The sequence below is a fragment of the Pteronotus mesoamericanus genome, unplaced genomic scaffold (genome assembly GCF_021234165.1).
Source record: "Pteronotus mesoamericanus isolate MK-2021 breed Mesoamerican mustached bat unplaced genomic scaffold, CSHL_Meso_final scaffold_54, whole genome shotgun sequence".
NCBI classification, from domain to species: domain Eukaryota; kingdom Metazoa; phylum Chordata; class Mammalia; order Chiroptera; family Mormoopidae; genus Pteronotus; species Pteronotus mesoamericanus.
In genome coordinates, this window is record NW_026555321.1 from 5,436,731 (window position 1) to 5,458,666 (window position 21,936).

The 21,936-nt window shown below is 46.9% G+C and overlaps 1 protein-coding gene across 2 annotated transcripts; it reads right to left on the minus strand.

Moving 5' to 3' along the window:
• Positions 1-1,541: 1,541 nt before the first annotated feature.
• Positions 1,542-21,571, minus strand: CRTAP (cartilage associated protein). 2 transcript variants are annotated; one of them, XR_008530959.1, is made up of 8 exons: positions 21,082-21,571; positions 16,461-16,610; positions 14,427-14,598; positions 9,905-10,033; positions 7,127-7,272; positions 5,984-6,067; positions 2,552-2,760; positions 1,542-2,281 (listed from the first exon to the last, which is right to left on the minus strand). XR_008530959.1 is itself a non-coding variant. In XM_054595130.1 (7 exons), the coding sequence occupies exons 1-7, from the start codon at positions 21,550-21,552 to the stop codon at positions 2,707-2,709; spliced, it is 1,206 nt and encodes a 401-aa protein (XP_054451105.1). In that variant the 5' UTR covers positions 21,553-21,571; the 3' UTR covers positions 1,542-2,706. The 2 variants fall into 2 exon arrangements, 1 of the variants encoding a protein (XP_054451105.1); XM_054595130.1 differs by having other exon boundaries at positions 1,542-2,760.
• Positions 21,572-21,936: the final 365 nt, after the last annotated feature.

The following is a 21,936-nucleotide window of genomic DNA, read 5'->3' on the forward strand; positions in this document are numbered from 1 at the left end:
CACATTCACAGCCATCCTGGGCTGCATGTGGCCCATGGGCTGCAGGCAGGACAGCCCTCTGGGATCTGACTCATCACAGGACTGGCTTCGGACAGCAATAATGGCAACATCACTGGCTCCTTCGGCCGTGCAGCCCCCTGGGAAAATTCAGCCAAAGCCACAGCAGTTGGGTAGCCTAGATCTTGACATGAGGACCATGAGTTGGGTAGCCTAGAAGGCCTTGCCAGAAGGATTTTGTGCACGTAAAAGGCGTAGTGCTCCCAGGAGAAAGGGGATGAGGGAGCAGGAGAGCACCAAAGGAGGAATAGGGTGCATCCAAGTTCCCAGAGGTCGGAATAGCGAGATGAGGGAAAAGGAAGCCTGGAAAAGCAGAAATGTGTTTTCCACCGGCAGTTATCATCCTTACACTAAAGACCCCAAACTCTATGTCCTTTCATTCCTTTCCAGGCCCCTGTGGGAAAGCCCTGTCTGCTCCTGCCTCCATCCCCAGTGCGTCCCAGCTTCTCAACTAGACTAAGTGGCTTCTTGGAGGAGAGAATAAGGTTGATTAAAGAAAGCTCAGATCCCAGAACACCTCACTCTCCTGTTTTCTCCGGCCTCACAGGCGGCTCCTTCTGTCTCTTTGGTGGGTTTCTCATTGCCCAAAGGACCCTGGGGCTCCATCCTTGGCCCTTTTCTCTTGCTTCTCAATGTACACGTACAATCAGGTCACTCCCTGCAGCTTCATGGCTTCAAGTGCCATTTACATGCAGACGACTCAGTAGCGGGCGCTGTGGAGCGCCCCCCCCCACCCGGGGCCGCTCACAGGGCCTGCACCCACACGCTGCCCCCTTCCCACCATCTCTCTGGGCCTGCCTGTTGGCTGCCAGTGGTCTATAGTCCCTTTTCCAGAGAGCTGGTGCCTTCAAGGACAAGCCACTTGTCCTCGAAGGCACCCCTACCCCTTAAGCTACAGTCAATAGCTAACCGATGGGGGCCCTCATAGCAATTAACCACAGGCAGCCGGAGCCCCGTCTCAGGCTCTGCTAAAGACCGGACCTGACAACACTCAAATCCTATCTGCAGCCCGAACCTCTTGCCCCAACATCAGCCTGCTTAGCCCTAAACTCCTTACTTATCCATCCCCCCATCTTCCCCATCTTGGTGAATGACAATTCCATCCAATCTGTTAATCAGGCCAAAAACCTTGAGGTCACCATCCCATCTGTCAGCAAATCCTATTGGCTCTGCTTTCAAAATAAATCCACAATCTGACCACGAAGCATCATTTCCACGACTACCTCCCAGGCCCAAGCCTGCATTCCCTTTGCCTGGCATTTTGCTGGAGCCTCCGAACTCACACCCCCCCTTCCACCCTTGCTCATTTTCAGGCTTTTCACAATATGATGGCTAGAATGATCCTTGTAAAACATAAGTCAAGGCACTCCTCTGCTTGGACCTTCCAGGGGCTTCCATCCCAGTCAGAGAAGCCAAAGGCCCTGCATGGCGAACAAGGCCCTAAGCCACCTGTCCTCTCCTAACTCCCCATACCTACGCCTCTCGAACCTCCTCTCCTTCTATCCTTCCCTTTGCCCACTCACCTCCTTGGCCTCCTTGCTGTTCCCTGATCATAGCAAGCATGTTCTCACTGGAGAGCACCGCACATGCTGTTCCCTCTGCCTAGAATGCTTTTCCTTGAGAGCTGCTTCTCTGAGGTCTCTGCTCTGCTGTCGCCTTCTTGGTGAAGCCTTCCCTGACCACGCTATTTAAAACTGCAGCCTCATCTCCAGGCTTCCTTGCCACATTCCCTGGTTTATTTTTCTCCATAGCAATTATCACCCTTGATGCTCTCCATATATTTATTCCTGTTTATTTGTTGTCTGTCTCTCCTTGTAGAATGTAGGTTCCGTGAGGGCAGGGGTTTTTTCCTCTCTGTTATTCTGTGCAGCATCTCCAGTGCCAGGTCAATGCCTAGCACATAGTAGGTGCTCAATAAATATTTATTGAAAGAACAAATGAAACAAGACTCCCTCTGCTTTCTTCCATTTCCAACTCGGGGCCTGATAACTGAGTCTTGTCCTCAACTGGAATTGACCAACTGCAGTAAGACTTAGGAGGTACAAAAGTGTTGAGCAAAAGCCACAGTTCTGTACTGCACACCGCCGTCCAACGTCTTTTTCAGGGGGTGCCAGAAACGGTGCAGGTCAGACCGTGTGCAGACCATCATGGGATGTGCAGAAGTTTAGCCCTTGTCCGCCACCAGCTTTCCTGGATCAGGGTATAGGGATAAAAAGACTAAAATCTGGAAGAGCAGAAAGGTCAAAGTAGGTTTTCACAATTATCATCTTTTAGAAGCGTTTTTCTTATTTAAAAAATAGTATTAAATTTTGGGGCGGAAAAAAATAGAAGACTGTCTTTCCAACCAAAATGGTGAGAAAGGCAGGTATGAATGTGGAAAAGGCAGGTGTGACGAAGGGGAACACAGGTGTGAAGATGGAGAGGCAAGTGTGAACACGGGAAAGCAGGCGTGAAGAGGGGGAGGCAGGTGCAGTCACGAGGAAGGCAGGCTCACCCCTTGTTATGTGTAGTGAGAGGCGGGGCTTCCCTTTCACTTCACAGAGAAAAGAGAAGGCTTTGAGGTATCAACGACCTGGGCTACTGGGAAAAGGAAGACAAAGAATCTGTGTTGGCTGGACTTCGAAGGGAAGTCTCTCAGGCTGCTGTGGACTAGCTGGTCTCTTCCAGCTCCAAGAGGTCATCCACGTATTCCACAACCTCGCCCTGCAAGAGACAAGAGGACATCTCTGTTACATGGGTTGCCTGGCTTTGGAAGTGCTGGTGAGCAGAGACTGTTTCCGAGCGGCCACTGCCTGTGGCAGCCCTTCTCCGCGTTCTTGGGCCAAGAACTGGGCTTCTCCCTGGGAAGGGACCTGACTTCCACTCCATGTGAGCTTGGAGTCAAGTGCTCTGCAGCCCCCCCAGGTGGCCGGAGTGAAGCGGGCAGTCCAACCACCCTCCGAAACGCCCTGCTGAGGGCCTCCTCCCCGCGCCTCTACCCCCTCCCACTGGCAGTGATCCCTCAGGAACCCTGCCTGTCTCTTCCTTTTCTGCCTTGGTCACCAGCCCACGAGCTTTTCAAGGACCAGGACCTGGGTTATTTTTCCGAATTAGTTTCCTCATCTGTGACGTGAGAGAGCGTTACTGGATCTTCATGAGAAAACTACCCAACAAACTAGGAAGAGGAGGAGAACTTCCTCAACCTGACAATGGGAACGACAAGATCGTTTTCTATGAATGTAGTGGTAGTTTTACTTCTTTTTCAATCTGGATCCCTTTCATTTATTTTTCTTCGCAAATTTTCTTTGCTAAAACCTCTAGTACACTAACAAACAGAAACAGAGAGACTGGGCATTCTCATCCTATTCCCAACCTGGGAAGACAAGTGTTCTGTTTCAGCATTTAGTATATTGTTTGCTGTGGGTTTTGTTTTTTGGGTTTTTTGTTTTTTTTTTGCACGTAGATATGCATACATTATATGTAAAATTAACTCAAAATAGATTGTAGATCTAAATGTAAGTATTAAAACTATAAAAATCTTAAAACGTAAGAGTTGTGAACTTGGATTAGGCAATCATTTATTTCTTAGATATTATATCAAAAACACAAGTAACAAAATAAAAAGAGAAGTTGGATTTCACCGAAATTTAAAACTTTTGTGTGTCAAGACACAGTTAAGAAAATGAAAAGACAACCCATGGATTGTGAGAAAATATTTGCAATTCATTTATCTAGCAGGGGACTTATAGTCAGAACATAAAAAAAGCTCTTACAGCTCAACAATAAAAAGATATGTCACCCAATTAAAAAGATGGGCAAAAGATTTGAATAGACTGGACATTTCTCCAGAGAAGATCTACAAATGGCTAATAAGCATATGAAAAGATGCTCAACATCATCAGTCATTTGGGAAATGCAAATCAAAACCACAGCGAGATGCCGCCTCGCACCTACTAGGATGGCTATAGCAAAAAACGACAAATGCTTCCGTGCTGATGAAGATACAGCAAATCAGAACTCTCTTACAGCGCTGGTGGGGATGTAAAATGGGGCAGCCACTTTGGAAATGATCTAGCGAGCTCTCAACGTGTTAACCAACAATGACCGAACAATTCTACTCCTAGTTATAAACCAAGGTGTTATAAACCGAAGGTATGAGAATTGAAAATTTCTGTCCAAATAAAAGTTTGTACACAAATGTTCATAACATCATTATTCAAAAATAGCCAAAAAGCGGAAACAACTCAAATGGCCATCAACAGAGGAACAGATGAAAAAAATGTGGTATATTAATGTGGAATATTAATCAGTACTAAAAAGGAATTTTTACATATAACATAATACATGTTATGACATGGCTGGACTTGAAAATGTTATGCTTCCTAAAAGAAGCCAGTCACAAAAGACCACATATCATATGACTCTTTTATGCAAAATGTCCAGAATAGGAAAATCCAAGAGACAGAAAGTAGATTTGAGGTTGCCAAGGGCTGGGGGCACAGGTGAGAGAGAGGTGAGCGGAGGGGGAGGAATGAGAAGTAACTACTAACAGGCGCAGGGTTTATTTTGGGGTGATGAAAATGCTCTAAAGTTGGATAGTAGTGTTAGAGGCACAACTTTGTAAATATACTAAAAGCCTCTGAATCAAATGCTTTAAGAATAATTTTATAGTGTATGAATAATATATTAATAAAGCTATTCTAGAAAAACCTAACAAGGAAAACTGCTCATATTACAATGTTAAATGGAAAAGCCATGATATATAATCCAAGTTGAGTTTATAATGAATATATACCAGAAAATGTGTAGAAAAAACTGGACGCATATATACCAAACTATCAATAGCCACTTCTTTGTGGGTAATCAGAAAGTCAAGTCCTCCTCTCTTTTCTAAATATATTTTTCTCCACTTTACAAACCATAGCAGCCAACTTCGTTTGAATGGGGCAGCATTTTTTCCCTTTAGCAGCATCCTGCAAGTTTATCTCAGACTCTGCTTCAGGGGAACCCAGCCCAAAACACAGGGCTCGTGTCTGACTTCCTAGTCCATGAAGCCCGTCCGCAGGCAGCCTAGTATTTCATTCTCCCAACCCCGTGAGGTCACCATGATTAGTCCCCACTTTCACATAAAGGACTGAGGCTCGGGGAAGTTAAATGAATGCGAGCGATGGGTCCATCCCATGCAAATTCGAGCACAGAAAACAAACCCCACGGTGACGTGTTATTTGGCGTTGTTTCACGGAACCCGGAGCCGTGGAAAAGCGGCCGGGGAGACGCAGGGCGCCTGGGTCTGGCCTAGCGACTCACAGAGCTTTCCTGTCCCCCCAACTCCTCGCCTTTCAGGTGCGGGGTCCGACCAGAACAAGCTCACAGCTCTCTCCCAACTCCAATGGCTGGCAAGTCCCCAGCTGTCTTCGGGGACACCTTCCAGTTTGCTCCAAACGCATCTCTCGAATCGCTACCCCTGCCGAGGGCTTTCCTGGGACGAGGCTGCCCACCCACACGACTGCTACATAAGCTAAAGAGGGGTCCGCTGGGCGAGAGTCGCGGTTAGAGCAAGGACCCGATTTACCAAAAACAAACAAACAAACATAACAATCTCATATTAAAATCAGTATGGGCGTTTCCAAGTGTCTACAGGGTGATGGGTAATTGAAAATCCGCCGCGTTTTTAGAAGGTGGAAAAACGATGGTCGGGCAGCTCCCGATTTCTGGAGCATTGCACCAGCCCTGCCGGGAAGCGCGGCCCTTCAGCCCGGGTTCCTAGAAAGCCCGCCCTGCCCAGGCCAGCGCTCCGGCTTTTCATTAACACGCCCCCCAGAAACGGCATTTCTTAAGGTCCCCTTCTGTTTCTTATTTCAGGGATGACTCGCCTTCCAGTGATTTTTAGCGAAGACGTGAGTAATATTTTCTCTTAGCCAGGCGTGTGCTACCTATGAAAACTTACCTCATCATCATCCATTATATTTTCCTTCGCAAAGTCATACAGCTCTTTCTGGAGTGTAGTCACGTTAAAGAACTGAACTGCTTCCTGTCCAGACACAGAGAGAGAAGAGTTTATATGACCAACCTTTCCATGTTAGAAGAGCGAGGAGGAATGGGATTTCTTGGGGGGGGGGGGGGGGGGGGGCGAGGAAAATATTTAAAATTAGACAGAGGTTACGGTTGCACAACTGTGAATATATTACAGCTGTGACTTGTGTACTTCAAAACCGTGAATCGTATTGTATTTGAATTATATCTCAAATTTTTAAAGAAAGAGTGGCCAACCCCCAGTGAATGAGAAAGTATGTGTGTGAGGGGAGGGGCACGGGTGGGGGCAGGCAGGGGTGGGAGCAGGTGCGAAGGAAGACGTATGAATGGCAAACCAGCCGCCATACAGAAATCCCAATGGAAGTACACGTTAAGGGCAAAGCTCACTTAGGAAAGTCCTTTTGAATGTAATATATAATCCATGGAGTTCCGAGCACATGTGAAGCTGGGTTTGTCCATTGTGGGGATTAAATGATGGTCCATCCATTAATGAGCCTACTGTGAAGCTGTTACAGACACTAACAAAGGAGGTATGTGGGTGTGACGTGGGAAGTGTTCACGATGGACTGTTAGAAAGACGAAGCAAGTTTCCGGGGCGGTGGGCACTCAGCACAGCGTGCAGATGATGTTTTGTTGAGTGGTACCCTTGAAACCTGCATGGTTTTATGAACCAATGTCACCCCAGTAAATTCAATTAAAACAAAAGCAGGACTCAAAACAGTATGTAAAGTATGAGCCTCTTTCTGTAAAAAATAAATCAATTCATGCTGTGCAGACGACTGAGCGCACAGCTATAGGCAGGGGGTGAAGACAATGTGTGGGATAATGAGGCAATTTCAATTTCTAAGTCAAATATTTCTGTAACGTTTGAAATCTGTAGACTGTATACTGGTTTAAAAAGCAGAATAAAGCAGTAAAATGTCAAAAGGCAAAAACAGGAAAAAAATATTAGTTTTCTTTATTTCCAACACAACCTTTCCTTTTCCGGTGCAAAGCAGCCTCCCGAAAGCGAGGCTGAAGAGGGGAGTGGAGGCGAGGCCAGCTCACCAGCACTTACTGGTCTGGGCTGGAAATGCTCGTCGGACAGGCCCCACTTGTCCCTGTGGTACTGGTAATACACCAGGTTCTGCTGCATGACCTGGTCGGTGGGGTCAAAGAGCAGGTAGCTGACCGCACAGGGGGCTGCGTTCTTCAGGTCGCTCACTGTGGTTGAGGGGAAAAGAGGAAGAGGAAATCAGTTGCTTTCACAGGCCACCCTTCCTTCAAGTGCAGCTTCCTAAGGGAAAAGGTCATGAATGCGTCCCTTCTGCAGTCTCTCCTTCAGACAGTGGATAGTTTGCAACCCACCAGTATCATCCCTGGGTGAGCAGGTCACAGACTGGGTCTCCACGGCAGCCTGGAGCTTCGAACATGAAAGTTCCCTGTTAGGCAGATGCGTTTGCGGAAATGCCTACTATATTCCACCTCAGGCTCCGGTGACCTCAGCTGGTCTCACATCCCTGGAACCAGAGGAGGTGAGGTCCCAAGACTTAGACTGTCATGAGGGAGTTCGGGGACATGTGCTCAGCAAACGAGCCCCCGCCCACGCATCCCGCATTTGGGTCCCAAAGCGCCTGGGTCCCATCTGGATGATACCCCAATCCCCAAATCCAGGCAGTCCTTCCTACAGCTAAACCAGACCAAGAAAACCCAAAAGGATGGTGGGCGCTCTGGGCTGGAAGAGATTTGAAAACACACCTGGTCTTTTCATCTCCTGGAAGTGAGGTTCCCACCTCCAGCCTCCCTGCCTAGAGTTGCCCTGCCTACGACAGCAAATTTAGCATAGGAGTTTTGCAGGGTTGGCATTTGTCTTAGGGGTAGGGGATAAGGAAGGAGTGATGAGTCACAAGGCCCTGGGCATTCATTCTGGCACATTCTACTCCAATTTACAATCCAGGAACTTTGCTAAAGCTCTGGTTTACCAGAATAACCAAAACCTGGGTATGAATAAATCATGCCACCCAGTGGCTGTTCCTGGTAATGACAACTTGAAAACCAAGGTTTTATGGACACCTTTATCCACAAGTCCTGTCCTCAAAAAATTACTGCAGTATAGGTAACCTAGGAGTTCAAGACACAGCAGACTTTAATGAGGCCAATATCAAGAAGTGAATTTTGCTCATACTGTGTACCTGTCACCCCAGAAAGCAAAGATTTCCTGGGAGCAGTAAGCAAAGCTAGTTTTGGTTACCAGTGTTTAAAAGTTTTTGCCACAAACTCAGTGAAGTACCAGCACAGATTTTCATGAAAATGAAATTAAAATATGAGGTTATGCACTAGGAGGGAATGGGTTGTTTGCTCTGATGTTTCTCTGTATAGCTCCCATATGTTCAGTTTGCTGCAACAAGCCTAGACTACAAGCCCTTTTTGAAAGAAATATTTTGAAATATCGCTTATATTTTTTTAAAAAAAGGGTTTTTCACAAGCAAAACACTGCCTAATAAGAAACTATCCCCTTAAAGCTAGAGTGTAGTCAATAAATATTTGCTGGGTACCTACTCTGAACTCAGTGCTGTCTCACATGGAAGCGTGAGTGTAGACTATAGAGAACATGGCTCTGTCCTCTGTGCTACATAATCCTCTACCAAAGAGCTGCTGCCGGATCCCTGCCATCCATAAATGGGGACTTCTGGAAAAGACGCCTGTTTAAAACACACCCTGCTCTCTTGCTGATCTCGGAAATGTTCCAGCTAAAAAAGCGAAGCTTTTCATTGTGTCCTGAGGTGACGTTCAGGCTGCCAGATCAAGTTCACTCCTGAGAAAGGCAAGACCTGGTGAGAAGGACTGTTTCAGAGGAACAATCTTGATTAGAAGCAAAAATTAAAAATTTTAAAAATATATACGTATAGGAAACAATTGTTTTCTCCTTTAACCTCAGCAGGCAAGTCTTTCAGTGTGTCCTGCGGAGGACCGGAGATGAGATAAAAGGAGAGGTGGCCGATGCAGGAAGAGGGAACCCAGCTAAGAACAAATGTCCACAACAGGGAAGGAGGGCTATAGAAGTCAAGGTCAGCTGCCACTCTTCCAGGACATCCCTGAATGCCCGAGGCCAGCCGCTCCCAAGTTTGAAGAGTAGCCCAGGGGAATCTAGTCAGACACCTGCCTTTGCCACCGCATTTCAGCAGTAGGACAAAGCAGTTCCTGCTGCACCTGTCCCTGATAATCTTCCTGTGCTTGTCACTAAACCACCAAGGTACTTGCTGCTCAAACAATCAGCACTCCGCAAAGTCAGTCACAGGAATAGAAGGAAAAGCAAAAAAAGACTGGCTCTGAAGCGCGAGCTGCGAAGTACTTTCCCTCTCGCATTTGTCTCCTTTGGTCCACTGGGAATGTTTGGACTGATGAACTCTGATCTCAGGCCCAGAGACAGCCCACCAGAATGAAATTCTAACAGAAAAGCAAGGCCCGTGGTGGGGAGGAAGGGAAATAATGACACAAAGCACAAACGCCGATGTGGAGCTTGTTATGTGCCAGTGTGTGAGCACCCTCAGCACCCCGTGTCTACCAGCTGATTTAACCCTCCCCTCAGTCACATGAGGTTAATGCTATTATGTCTACTTTACAGATGAGGCAACTGAGACGCAGAGAAGTGAGTAAGTGGCAAAGCTAGAAAGCGAACCCAGGCAGTCTGGTTCCAAGGTCTGTGCCCTGAGTCACCACGCCATGCAGATGATGTAACCTTAATGAATTCTGTCAAAACCATAGCTAAGGGTTACCTCTCTTCTACAGCGGGGGAAGCTGAGTCTTGGAAGGATTAAGTGCCACGCCCAAGATTTCATAGAAGAGGTTTACTTACACTTATAATAAGCAAACTGCAAATAATGGTACATGGTAGCCACAAATTTCTCCACTGGGTAGCCTCCTACAACTGGGGTGAGGTTCTCTTCACACTCTATTTTGCATTCCAGAACTTCCACATAGTGGTCTGAAAGAACACACATACATTTTCAGAGCCATGCGCTCATTGCTTTCTTAATAATTTTTGCCCACCTCCCAAATGATAAAGGTAAAAATGATAAGTGATAAAGGTAAAATATTTGCAAGACTTATTATAAAAGACTAACATCTTTAATGTGCAAAGTTTCTCAAAAGTAACAAAAAAGGCAAATAATAAAAAAATGGTAAAACAGATGTCGAGAGAAATGATAAAAATGGCTAATAAACATTGTAAAAAGATGCTAAACCTCATTTGTAATTAAGATATATAATGCCACTGAAGATAATTTAAACTGTTATATGGACAAATTTTTAAAAACACACCCTGGCTGGTGTGACTCAGTGGACTGAGTACTGGCTTGGGAACCAAAGCGTCGCCAGTTTGATTCCCAGTCAGGGCACAAGCCTGGGTTGTGGGCCAGGTCCCCAGTAGGGGGTGCCTGAAAAACAGCCACACATTGATGTTTCCCTCTCTTTCTCCCTTCCTTCCCTCTCCTTAGAAATAAATAAAATCTTTTAAAGAAAGAAATAAAGGCCAAGGAATTGATGCAGATTAAAAAAAACTAAAGAGGCAAATAATTAGGACACATGATCCTGGGCTGGATTGTACCGGAAAAAAAGTTTCTATTGAATAGAAAAAATATTATTGGGACATCTGACAAGTCTAGGATGTGGACTGCAGATTGGATAAAAGTATTGTACTGATATTAAGTTGCCTGAATTTAATAACTGTACTGTGGATATGTAGAGAATATTATTGTTTTTAGGAAATACACTGAAGTGTTATAGGTTAAGGGGTCATGATATATGCAACCTACCCTCATGTGGCCCTGAAATAAAAATAATTATGTGCACACACACAGGGAGAGAATGATAAAGTAGTACGATCAATGTTAAAAATTAGAGAATCTGGCCCTACCTGGGTATTTCAGTTGGTTAGAGCATCATCCCTATATGCCAAGGTTGCGGGCTCAGTCCCTAGCCGGGACACGCACAAGAATCAGCCAATGAGTGCATGGGTGGGTATAACAATAGGTCAGTCTCTCTCTCTCTCAAAATCAATTTTAAAAAAATTAGTGAACCTGGGTAGGAGCATATCAGAGTTCTTCTGATATTCTGATAGTATTTTTGCAACTGCTCTATAGGTTTGAAATTATTTAAAATAAAACTAAAATGGCCCCTAAATATCTCTATCTATTTATCTATCCACCTACCTCCATACCTACCTATCTACCTATCTATCTATATAAGGTATATCAAAGATAACTTATCTTTGCTAAAAAGAAAGCCTTTTAGAAGCACAGAACAGAAGCTAATAAAAATGGTTACCTTTGCGGGTGAGTGGAATGGGTGGAAGAGAGATGGATGGAAGCAAGACCTCCTTTTAGTTTCCTGTAACTCCTTCCTCCCCTCAGCCTAGGAGATAATGGCTCATCGCCAGAAGCCCTGGGTCCTGTATTGCTCTTTGGGGCTCCCCTTTGCCCACACTTCAGTAAATAATCCTTCACGAGCGACTCTGAGGGATGTGTACCATCTACTCCCAGTCAGGACCCAGGCTGCTATAGAAGGAGACTTATTTTTCACAGCACAGCCTTTTGTTCCTCTCACAGTTTATACAATGTGCATCTATTGCCTATCAAAAACAAAATAAAGTTTAAATATAATGTACCCCACCTGGTAAGACACCATTTCATTAGGGTTAAGAGGTAAGACTCTGCAGTCAGAAGTCCTGGGTTCAAATCCCAGCCCTTCCCCTGAGGACAATAAACACTATACTTAACCTCTCTATGCCTCAGCTTCCTCAGCTGTAAAATGGGGAGAATGCTACTGCCTTCTTCACGGGGCTGCAAAATTGAGAAGCTACTCACAGAAAGCAGAGAATAGGGCCTGGCACCTAGTTAAGAGGTTTTTTATTTATAAAGTTACCTTTTCTAAAACATTTTCTAAAGGTTTATTTTATTCTCATTCAAGAGAGAGGAAGGGGGAGAGAAAGAGAGAGAAACATCGTCTGGTTACCTCCCTAACATGCACGACTAAGGATCGAACCTGCAACCTAGTCATGTACCCTGACCAGGAATCAAACTGGGACCTTTCAGTGTACAGGATGGAACTCCAACCAACTGAGCCACACTGCAGTCCACATCCTAGACTCGTCAGAGGTCCCAATAATATTTTTCCTATTCAATAGAAACTTTTTTTCCGGTACAATCCAGTCCAGGATCATGTGTCCTAATTATTTGCCTCTTTAGTTTTTTTTAATCTGCATCAATTCCTTGGCCTTTATTTCTTTCTTTAAAAGAATGTATTTATTTCGAGAGAGAGGGGAAGGAAGGGCAAAACGTTACCTGTTCTAATAACTATTTTTTTCATTTAAAGTCAAAACACTTCAGCTCCACGTAAGCACCCTTTTTGCACCTGTCCCTTTATTTTGAGTGTAAGGAGTACTCCTGACACTATAGATATGAGGAAGGTAGGAAGGAACGACCCCTCACAAGCGGAAGAGCACTGGTTAAAGGTGCTGTGTAAGGTCCAGGCATGAGCACCAGAACCTTCCAACATCACGGACAGAGGCAAGCAGACAGTCTGCGCTTTCTGATAGGAGAACTCGGCACCTACTAGGAAGTAGTCTTGCCCCAACAAACCCCACCAAAAAAATAAATAAAATCAAACCGAAGTCTGATTAAGCTTCTCCATCCACTACCAATACAGAGGGCAGAGGACCAGGGGAGGCAATCAGCAAAATCCAGGCTGTGGGAATCTCTCCAGAATAAATGATCCAGTTTCTTCAACCACAAGGGCAAAAAAGATACAGTGGCAGAACTTATAGATTAAAAGAGATTTAAAGGATAACTGATTTACTACAATACGGATGAACCTTGAGGAGCATTATGTTAACATTATGTGGAACATCATGTTAAGTGATATAAGCCATCACAAAAAGACCAATACTGTACAATCCCATTTATATAAAGTATCTAGAATAGTCAAATTCACAGAAACAGAAAGAATGATGGTTCCCAGGGGCCAGGGGGAGGGGGGTGGCGAGTTAGTGTTCGATGGATACAGAGTTTCAGTTTGAGAAGATGACAGAGTTCTGGAGATGGAGGTGGCGGATGGCCACACCCAAACGTGGTTAAAATAATCATATTTTATGTTATGTATATTCTACCACAATCAAAAATTTAAACGATAACCAAGTGCAATGTGTGGACCTTATCGGAACCTGATTCAAACAAAAGGTTGTAAATTAAAGGTACACACACATTTAGGACATTTCTGAGATGACTGGGACGCAGGATATTGGATGATGAGATCAAGGAACTCTTGTTCAAATCCTTTAGGTATAGTCTGGTGGTTATGTTGGGAAAAAAGGGTTCTTATCTTTTACAGGTATATACTGAAATATTACAAATGAGGCGATATAGTAAACCTGGGATTTGCTTCCAAATAACATGAGAGAGGGAAAGTAGGTGGGAATTAGAGGAAGCCCAACAGGCTATGAGTTGACAGTTGCGAACCTAGGTCATGGGTACACAGTGGTTTGTTATACTCTTCTCTCTGTTTTTTTGTATGTTTGAAATTTCCACAACAAAAAGGTTTTGGTAAGGGAAAAAAAGGCGCTCTGTGGAAAATGAGATACCTAAGCAAAACAATGATTAAAAAAATTAAAAACCCGGATTCAGTAACTGCCAAACCACAAGATTTCTACGAGCCTTCAACCACTAAAGTGCACGGTGACTCTCCAAGAGGCAGACGGTGCCCAGCCCACCCCCAGGCGCGCCTGGCCGGGACACCCTTTCTATGAGGCGCGATTCCAGGATCTGCGTTTCCGGAACCAACTCGGGAAATCTTGCTGTGGCCCCTTCCCATTTTCCGGAGTGAGGCTGCCCACCAGAGGTAAAAGAGAGACCCTTGGGAAATCTGGGCTCTCTTTGGATGGTGTTTTAAATTTTCTTTCTTCATTCTTCCCTGTGTTTTCTAAACCTCCTATAATGAACATGCATTGTTTTATGATCAGAATTTTTTTCCAGAAGTTATCTTAGGGGCAACTACTTAGAAGCTCATTGTACTCTTCATTTGACCTTTCTGTGTGCTGAAAAATTTCCTTCATTAGAGTCACGTCAGTAACATGAGGCACGAGTTACTCATGGGCCCATTTTTGTTTTTCCAGAAGCCTGTGGGGAATCTGCAACTGGACAGGGCTGATAGATGAACCTCCTCTGCAGGTCTGTGCTTGGACATTACACTCTCTATTTCCCCAGAAGCCCTTGCCAAGTCCGATCTATCCCGTTAGATGGAGCGGTGTCCACCATGTTCAACAGGGTCCCTCAGAGGCCACAGGCAGCTACCCCGTTACCATCCGCGACTCAATCCCCACCCACCTGCTATGGACAGATAGAAATCCTTGAAGTCCTTGATCTCCCTGGAGCCCTCGCAGGCTGCGAGACACTCGTAAAAGGCTTTGAAGAAGTCGGGAAGGGCCAGCTCCATGTCAGTGATGGACGTCCTCCAGTTCTCGCCGTTGTACGCCCGCACGGCTCGAATGAACAGGCTCTGGGGAGCAAGGAGAGGCTAATGAACTCCCCGGGGGAAGGGGGGGCGCCTGTCCTGCCAAAGGAATCAGGAGATCACAGAGCTCCATTCTCATTGCTTCTGAAGGAACCATGCTGCCCCTTAGTTAAATATGAAGCCTATTAGGGAGTTATTTATGTCTAGTTTTTTTCTACCCTTTTTTTAAAAAAACCTTCTCCTGAGGCTATATTTATTAATTTTAGAGAGGGAGGAAGGGAGAGAGAGGGAGAGAAACATCAATGTGAGAGAAAAACATAGATCAGTTGCCTCGCGTATATGCCCTGACCAGGGATCGAACACACAACCTTTTGGTGCAGGGGATGATGCTCCAACCAGTTGAACCACCAGCCAGGGCAAGGAAATGCTTCTTATTTCATTTAATTCAAAAAGGAGCAGGTGCTTAATAATAAAATCAGGTTTGAATCAAGGATAAAGGGGAAACTACAGTGATAGAAATCACAGCAGCAGCACCCAGAAGTCAGGGGTTGGGACAAAGGTGGGGGGCAAAGGGACATGAGGGAACATTTTAGGGGAGATGAAAATATTCGATATCACGATTATGGTGGTAGTTACAGACTTGTTAATACTTGTCCAAATTTATTGAATTATACATTTAAAATTCGTAATTAAATTTTAAATAAATTATACCTCAATGAAGCTGATCTTAAAAGTTGAATCAAGAGAAACACATACGCTTGAGAGCAGGTGTCGAACCTCTGTCCCCTAACGGTGAAGTCATAACTAGGAAGGCCACACGTCAGCACCGACCACTGGGGAGGGCAGCCGTGTGCCAGACAGTGGAAATGTCAAGGAATTTCTGCTCATTGTTGACCAGAGCAGGTTAAAGAGAAACAACGAGGGTTGAGGAAGCAGCTTAGTCCCTCACGAAATAAGTAGAGATCTTGGATATATGCAAACCCCTGCTAACCTGTGGGGGCCAGGACAGGCCTTGAAATAAACAGCGGAAAGATGGAGGCATAGACAGACATGGCTCCCCTCTTCACACAACCACGAAATTACAACTAAAGTATAGAACAACCATCACTCAGAACTGACAGAAATTGAGTTGAATGGAAGTCTAACAACTATGGAATTAAAGAAACCACATCCATCAAGACTGGTAGGAGGGGTGCAGACGTGGAACGGACTGATCCCACACCCACATGTGGTGGATGAAAATTCAGGAGGTGTAGCTCGGGAGCGAGGAGTCCCAGCCCCGCACCAGGCCTCCAGAACCAGGGTTCCAGAGCCAGGAAGATAAGTCCCCACAACTCTGGCTGCAGAAAATACAAAAGGAGTTCATCATCACCAAACAATAATTACATGAAATGTTATAGGGAATTATTTAAGAAAAAGATCAAAACTATAAACAATAAAGTGGCAATAAATACCTATCTATCAACAGTTGAATCTAAAAACCTAAACAAACAAGAGCAGAAACAGAATCATGTATACGCATGAGCCATGGACATGAACAATGAATGACGTGGGGACGGCCTGAGGGAGTGGGGGGTGTTGGGTGGAGGGGGACAAAGGGGGACATACTGGGACAATTGTAATAGCAAAATCAATAAAAAATAATTTTTAGAAAACTGAATAATCAAATGACCATATTTCTCACATGTAGCATTTAAAAGACAGGTGGCTTTAAAAGCATCATGGAATGTAAAATCTCATTCTTAAATGGATCAATGCTAAAAAGTCAATCACTTCTATTGTCATGGTACCAACCAAATGTCGTCAAAAATCACTAGAAGTCCTTCAATACCTAGAGCTGTTCACTGAGATACACTTCTTCAACAACTCACACTGCGATTGACCACTGTATAGAACTCCAACTGTACCTCATATGACTTGGTTTCCAAGTCTTTAATGTAGTCCTCGGCATCCGGCAAGCTCTTGTAATACGCCATGTTTCTCTTCATCATTTCGTCATCAGGGTGCTTCAGTAGAAAGGTGTGAGCAGCTGCGATCGCTTTCGGAACATTATTTGCCTGAGATACAAAGAATAAAGACAAAAGCTTCTCAATGGATGGTGAGCAGTGGTTTTTTTCAAAACCATGTCTATAGAGTCTTCCGGTAACTTAGCGTTTCCTCACAGTGTTTCCAGCTGAGGGTTCAGCAACTTCTATGGCCCATCAAGGCCTGGTCCAGATACTTTGGACAAGCATTTATTCCCTGAAAGTGACCAGATGGCCTTGTGGGCCTTTTGCGATCTACTCTCCCTCCTCTCCATCCCGCTCTGTACCCTAGGAGGGCTGGCCTTTGTGGGCCATAATAACAGGCTCCTTTGCTCTCTAGTTTCCAGTGGGATTCATCAACGAGAAACCCCATGAGGAGACGAAAGGGAGGGAAGAGAATAAGGTTGAGTTATTTAGTCTCCTGGCTCCCTCCCTGCCTAGTCACCTTAGTCTGCTCTTGTCCCTTGACTGAAGGTCACAGCTCCTCTCAAGGTGGCCCTCTCCATAGAGTCCCTCTCCTTCCAGGTTGTCTCCTTTGTCCCTTTGGCCTCGAGGTGGTCACACTCCACTGTGACCAGCCTCTGTAAATAAATCTCTGCCTTATTAACAAATGTCCCTCCACTCACCCAAATGACTAGACCCCCTCTTTCCTGCCTGAACTTTGACACCTCAATATGTCCCCAAGTTTCTCACAGAACCTCCTGTTCACATTCTCAGCAACCGCCACCATCTCCTCACTCCACTCACCCACTCACTCAGCAAATATTTGTTGAGAGCCTCCCACAAGCGAGACACTGTTCTAGGAAGTAACAACAGACAAAGTAGGGAAAAAGAAACCCCTGCCTTCATGTACTATACATTCAAGTACGTCCTCCCTATCTCCTAGCAACCTCGATTAAGAGCCTTTTACGTTCCCCGTGTTCTGTCTTCCCGCTTTCACATCACTCTGTGGGCTCAGCTAAGATGTCAGCCTCCCCCTCCAGACTTCAGCCCGTTTAGGGCCCCGCAGCGTCATTCCTGTCTGCATTCCTTGCACCCGGCCCACTTCCTGGGACAAGGCAGGACACAGGGTCGGCGATTTGAACATGACGTCAGGACTACATGTTATCATTAAAAGCGATGCGTCTTTTCCTCCCTTTTCCCCTGTCTCGTCTCCCCAGTTAGGCAGTGGCCAACCGATTCTGAGCTTTACTGCTTCACAGGAGCTAATTTCTGGTCAGAACACAGAAATTACTCATGTGGCAAAAGCCCTGTGCTGCCAGGGGAACTTGGCAAGTGCGAGGAGAGAGGAAACCGGGAGAGGGAGCTGCAGGCAGAAGCCTGCCGGCCTGAAGAGAGCAAAGGGAGAAAGAGAGACTCTCCCAGGCTAGAACTAAAGTTTCCCTTGGCAGCTGCAGGAGAGGCAAGGCGTCCGGCCCTGGAGCCGCACGCGTGGCAGAGCCCAGGACGGCAGGTCTTCAGGGAAGAATGGTGTGCTGGGGGTGTAGGGGGCTCAGGAGGGCAGAAAGGCAGGGGTATGGGCACCTCCCTGTGTGGACACATAACTAACAACCAGAGGACCCCCCCCCCCCCCCCCCCGCACACGCACATTGATGTCCCAGCTCTGGCTGTCCCCTGGAATCATGGCACAACCTGTGAGGGAAGGGGAGGCACCATACCTGTGCACAGAGGCTCAGCCAATCCCTCCAGCCAATCCCGAGGGACACTTGGAGGGAGGGATTAGGGAATTTGTTTTGAAGAGACAGAAGAGATATTTGGCACACTTGGATTCCTGAGAATCAAAGGGTGGCACGGAGCCACGTCATTTAGAAACAAAGGCGGTGGCTGAAATAGAGAAGTGGTGGGCGGTGGTGATGGCAGAGTCCCATGTGTCAATGCGAATATTTTGGGAATGCCAGGCAGTGGCCTGGGGACTGCGCTGGAAAGTTCTACAGAAAGCGTTGCAGTCCTGGCCGGGAAAAGCCCAGCCTGGCAGCTGGAAGGAAGGGAGGAGAAATGAATGCAGCTCTTTGACAGCATCTGCCAATGAAATTAGATTCTCAGATTCTCAGAAGAGTGCGTAGAAGAGGGGCACAGACTGGGATTTTTAAGGCCTCTCACTTAGGACCTGCATTTACAAAATGGAACCCGTTCCTGAAGAGAAAGAGTGATTGTATGCTCTGCCAGCCGGAATGTAAAGCCACATCTTGGCAGCTAAACCTCAGACAGACCCCAGCCAGGTTCTGGAGAAGGGGGATGGGAGCCCCGACCCTGCCATGGGCTCCTGAGAGACAGCCACCTGCATGAGAGGCCCCCAGCTACTTGCCAGACGAGCCACTCCCACATCGGTGAGTGGCCAGCCTTCTGGTTGGGGAAAGAACGGAGTCCACATCCAGGCAAAGGATGGGGCCGGGGGCCTGCGAGGTGGCTGGCTCCGTCTGTAGAGTTCACATTCAGTAAGGATTTGATCAAGTGCTGGAGCCCACTCTACCCTTGGCCTGAGGGGAAGTTGGGCATTTCAAGATGGCAGAGCCACAGAGAGAACCCACAGCGAGGGACGTGAACCTAAGGTAGGCTGGTGACATGAAACCTATAGTGGGATCGAGAGCTCCACACACACCAGGAGAATGGCCCCTTCTCTCCAAGGTCACCCATCCTCACCTCCTGACCTCTCTCCGACAGTCTGAACCCACCGTCCCTCTCTGTGTGTTCAGATCGGGCATTGGTCCTTCATCACTGAAATACAGGCCTGCAACTCAGACCGGCACGGGCAGGTCTACCCAGATCCTGCCACAGCAGCCAGCACCGGCCCCCTCTGCCTTCAGGCGTCCGGTAGGAGGTACACGCTGTCACCGATCATGTTCTCTCTACCCAGAAACAGAACTTGAAAATATAAACATCATTCAGGAACAACAACAACAACAACAACAAACACCCATACAATATCACCACCCAAAATCACTTTCTCAGTGATTTTCAGTTAAAGCAATGAAAATTCTTAATATTTATTAATAAAAGTCTTAACATTTTTCTGCCCTAGAAGAGGTCTCAAAATACTAAGACAGATCGTTTTTCACCGACTTTTAAGTAAGTGATTGTTACAAGACGTAGAAAGGGTGTTGAAGAGAAGCTATGAACTTCCTAACCTTTGAGGAGGCGCGATGAAGGAGAAAACCCAGGCCTGAGGGCCACGTTGAGCAAAATGCTCTTCCTCTCCTCCCTACCTCACTTGTTTCAAATCCATCTAAACCTTAAAGAAACCAGAGCTTTTGCTGCTCCCAAGTCTTAAAAGTAAAGATTCTGTGATTGAATTTTGATTCTGACTGTCTCTGCCAAAAGCTATATAAAAAAAGAGAAAGAATTTAACAAGTCATTTTCAACTTAAAAAAAAAATAGTGCTTGTAGGAGCCAGCCATCATTTTTCAATGTCCTGAAAATGTATTAATCTTATTCCCGGTTTCACTGTAAAACTTTTTTTATTGCCAGGACAAACAGTCACAAAACCGGTATGTTATATAAAACTGCACCCAAGCATAAAATAACCCAGCTTTTCTTCTATGTGGGGTTTTGTGCTATTGTATTGCTCATATTACTGCAACATACCCATGGCTGTTTCAGTGGAAACATGAAAAACAGATCTTGCAGGGCAAAGACTCAAAGCAAAGTTAAAACCAAACAACCAACTTCCACCTCCAGAGTCTGGTCAATGCCATGCATCTAATTTTGTAGTCATTAAAATAAATGCAATATATTCCTTTAAAAATCGTTTTCCATTAGACAAAGTCGAATCTGGGCTTTGAGTGGGCTCTCTTGGCAAAACCCAGTGAAGATCTGCCATCTTAAAGCCTCTTTATCCAGTCACGGGAAATTCAGCCCATTCTTAAAACTTGTGGGTCCCCAGAGCAAGGACTCAGAGAATAAAGAACTGTAATTTGTGGCTATTTTTAGCCAGCAATCACAGACGGAATCTAAGCAGCCAAAAGGAGGAAAGACCACTGTGTTGAATTCTAGATGAAAGACAGACGGTAGAGAACGCCAATCGTGATGAATCAGAGCTAATTTCTGCTCCCCGGGCAGGAATGTGTCCTCCCACGAGTCCCTGCTCTTTCCTGGCCTCCATCTCCTCGTCTGTAAGAGGGACGAGCCAGCTCCTCGGATCCTCTTCGGCTCTATTTTGGAAAGTCGCCACTCACTCGAGAAAATGGGATTTTAACGGCCTATATTGAAAAGATGAATCTGTCTTCCAATAACAGGTAACAAGTACCAGGCACTCGGCCGAGTGCCAGACACTGCACACTATGTTCTATGTACGTATGCACCGCCGTAGATGAAGTATTTCCATCTCTAAGACGAAGTAAGGGGACAGGATTTGCAGGCGCCCTTTGCCAGGACTGGGTGTTGGACAGGCGGGTCCAGGAAGGCCAGCGGAACGCGGCCCAAACGAAGGGGGCGGGGCCTGGGCCTTAGGAGGGGCGGGGGTAGGGGCGGGGCCGCGGGGCCGCGGGGCGGGGCGGGGCGGACTTGCCTTGAAGTAGGCGAACTGCAGAAACTTGTAAGGCTCGCGGCGCTGGAAGTCGGCCAGGACCTCGCGGCTGGGCTGCGACTGGCGGAAGGCTGGCAGGCCCTGCTTGCAGCGCTTGAGGCAGTGCGCTCGGCGCAGCAGGCCCCCGAAGAGGCGCAGCTCGGGGTAGCGGGCGAGGCCGGGAGCGGGCTCGGGCTCGGGCACCACGCTGCAGTTGCGGTGGCAGAAGGCCTCGCTGTCGCGCAGCAGACGGTGCAGCCGCAGGCTGATCTCCAGGTAGCCCACGCTCTCCGCCCAGTGCTCGCTGCTGTATTGGTCCAGGGCGTGCCGGTAGGCCGACTCGAGCGGCATCAGCTCGTCCCGCGGGAAGCTACGGAAGCTGTAGCGCTCGTACTGAGCGCGCCCGCAGCGCAGCGCGCAGCCGGCGCACAGCAGCACCAGCAGCGCCGAGGCCGCCCCGCGTCCCGGCTCCATCGCGCCCGGCGGAAGGAGAGAAGGAAGGAAGTAGAGGAGCTAGAAGGAAAGGAGGAAGGACGCCGCGAAGCGGCTGGCCGAACGCCTGGAAGGCGGGGACGCCAGCCTCCGGCCCGCCCCGTCCGGCCGCCCCTCCCCACCCAAACGGAGGGTCCCGGCGTAGCTGCCTGCGCGGGGAGGGTGTCCTGGGAAGGGCGCGCTGTTCAATGGTTCCCACACTGTTCAACCCGTGCTGGCGGCCTGCCTGCTCAGTGGTTTGGGGACTGCGGTCTGCAAGCCAGACGCTGCCTTAATGGATCATAGATTAGCTCCACTTAAACTTTATAGCCACCGAGAGGACTTGTGAAAACGCAGGTTTGGGGGCTGTATCCCCTGAGTTTCTGA

Excerpts from the sequence above, each read along its gene's own strand:
- CRTAP (XM_054595130.1), bottom strand. The coding sequence starts at position 21,552 with ATGGAGCCGGGACGCGGGGCGGCCTCGGCGCTGCTGGTGCTGCTGTGC. Across the intron at positions 14,599-16,460 it reads TGGAAACCAAGTCATATGAG|AGCCTGTTCATTCGAGCCGT; the intron begins GTACAGTTGGAG and ends CTTGCTCCCCAG. Across the intron at positions 6,068-7,126 it reads AGCATTTCCAGCCCAGACCA|GAAGCAGTTCAGTTCTTTAA; the intron begins GTAAGTGCTGGT and ends GTGTCTGGACAG.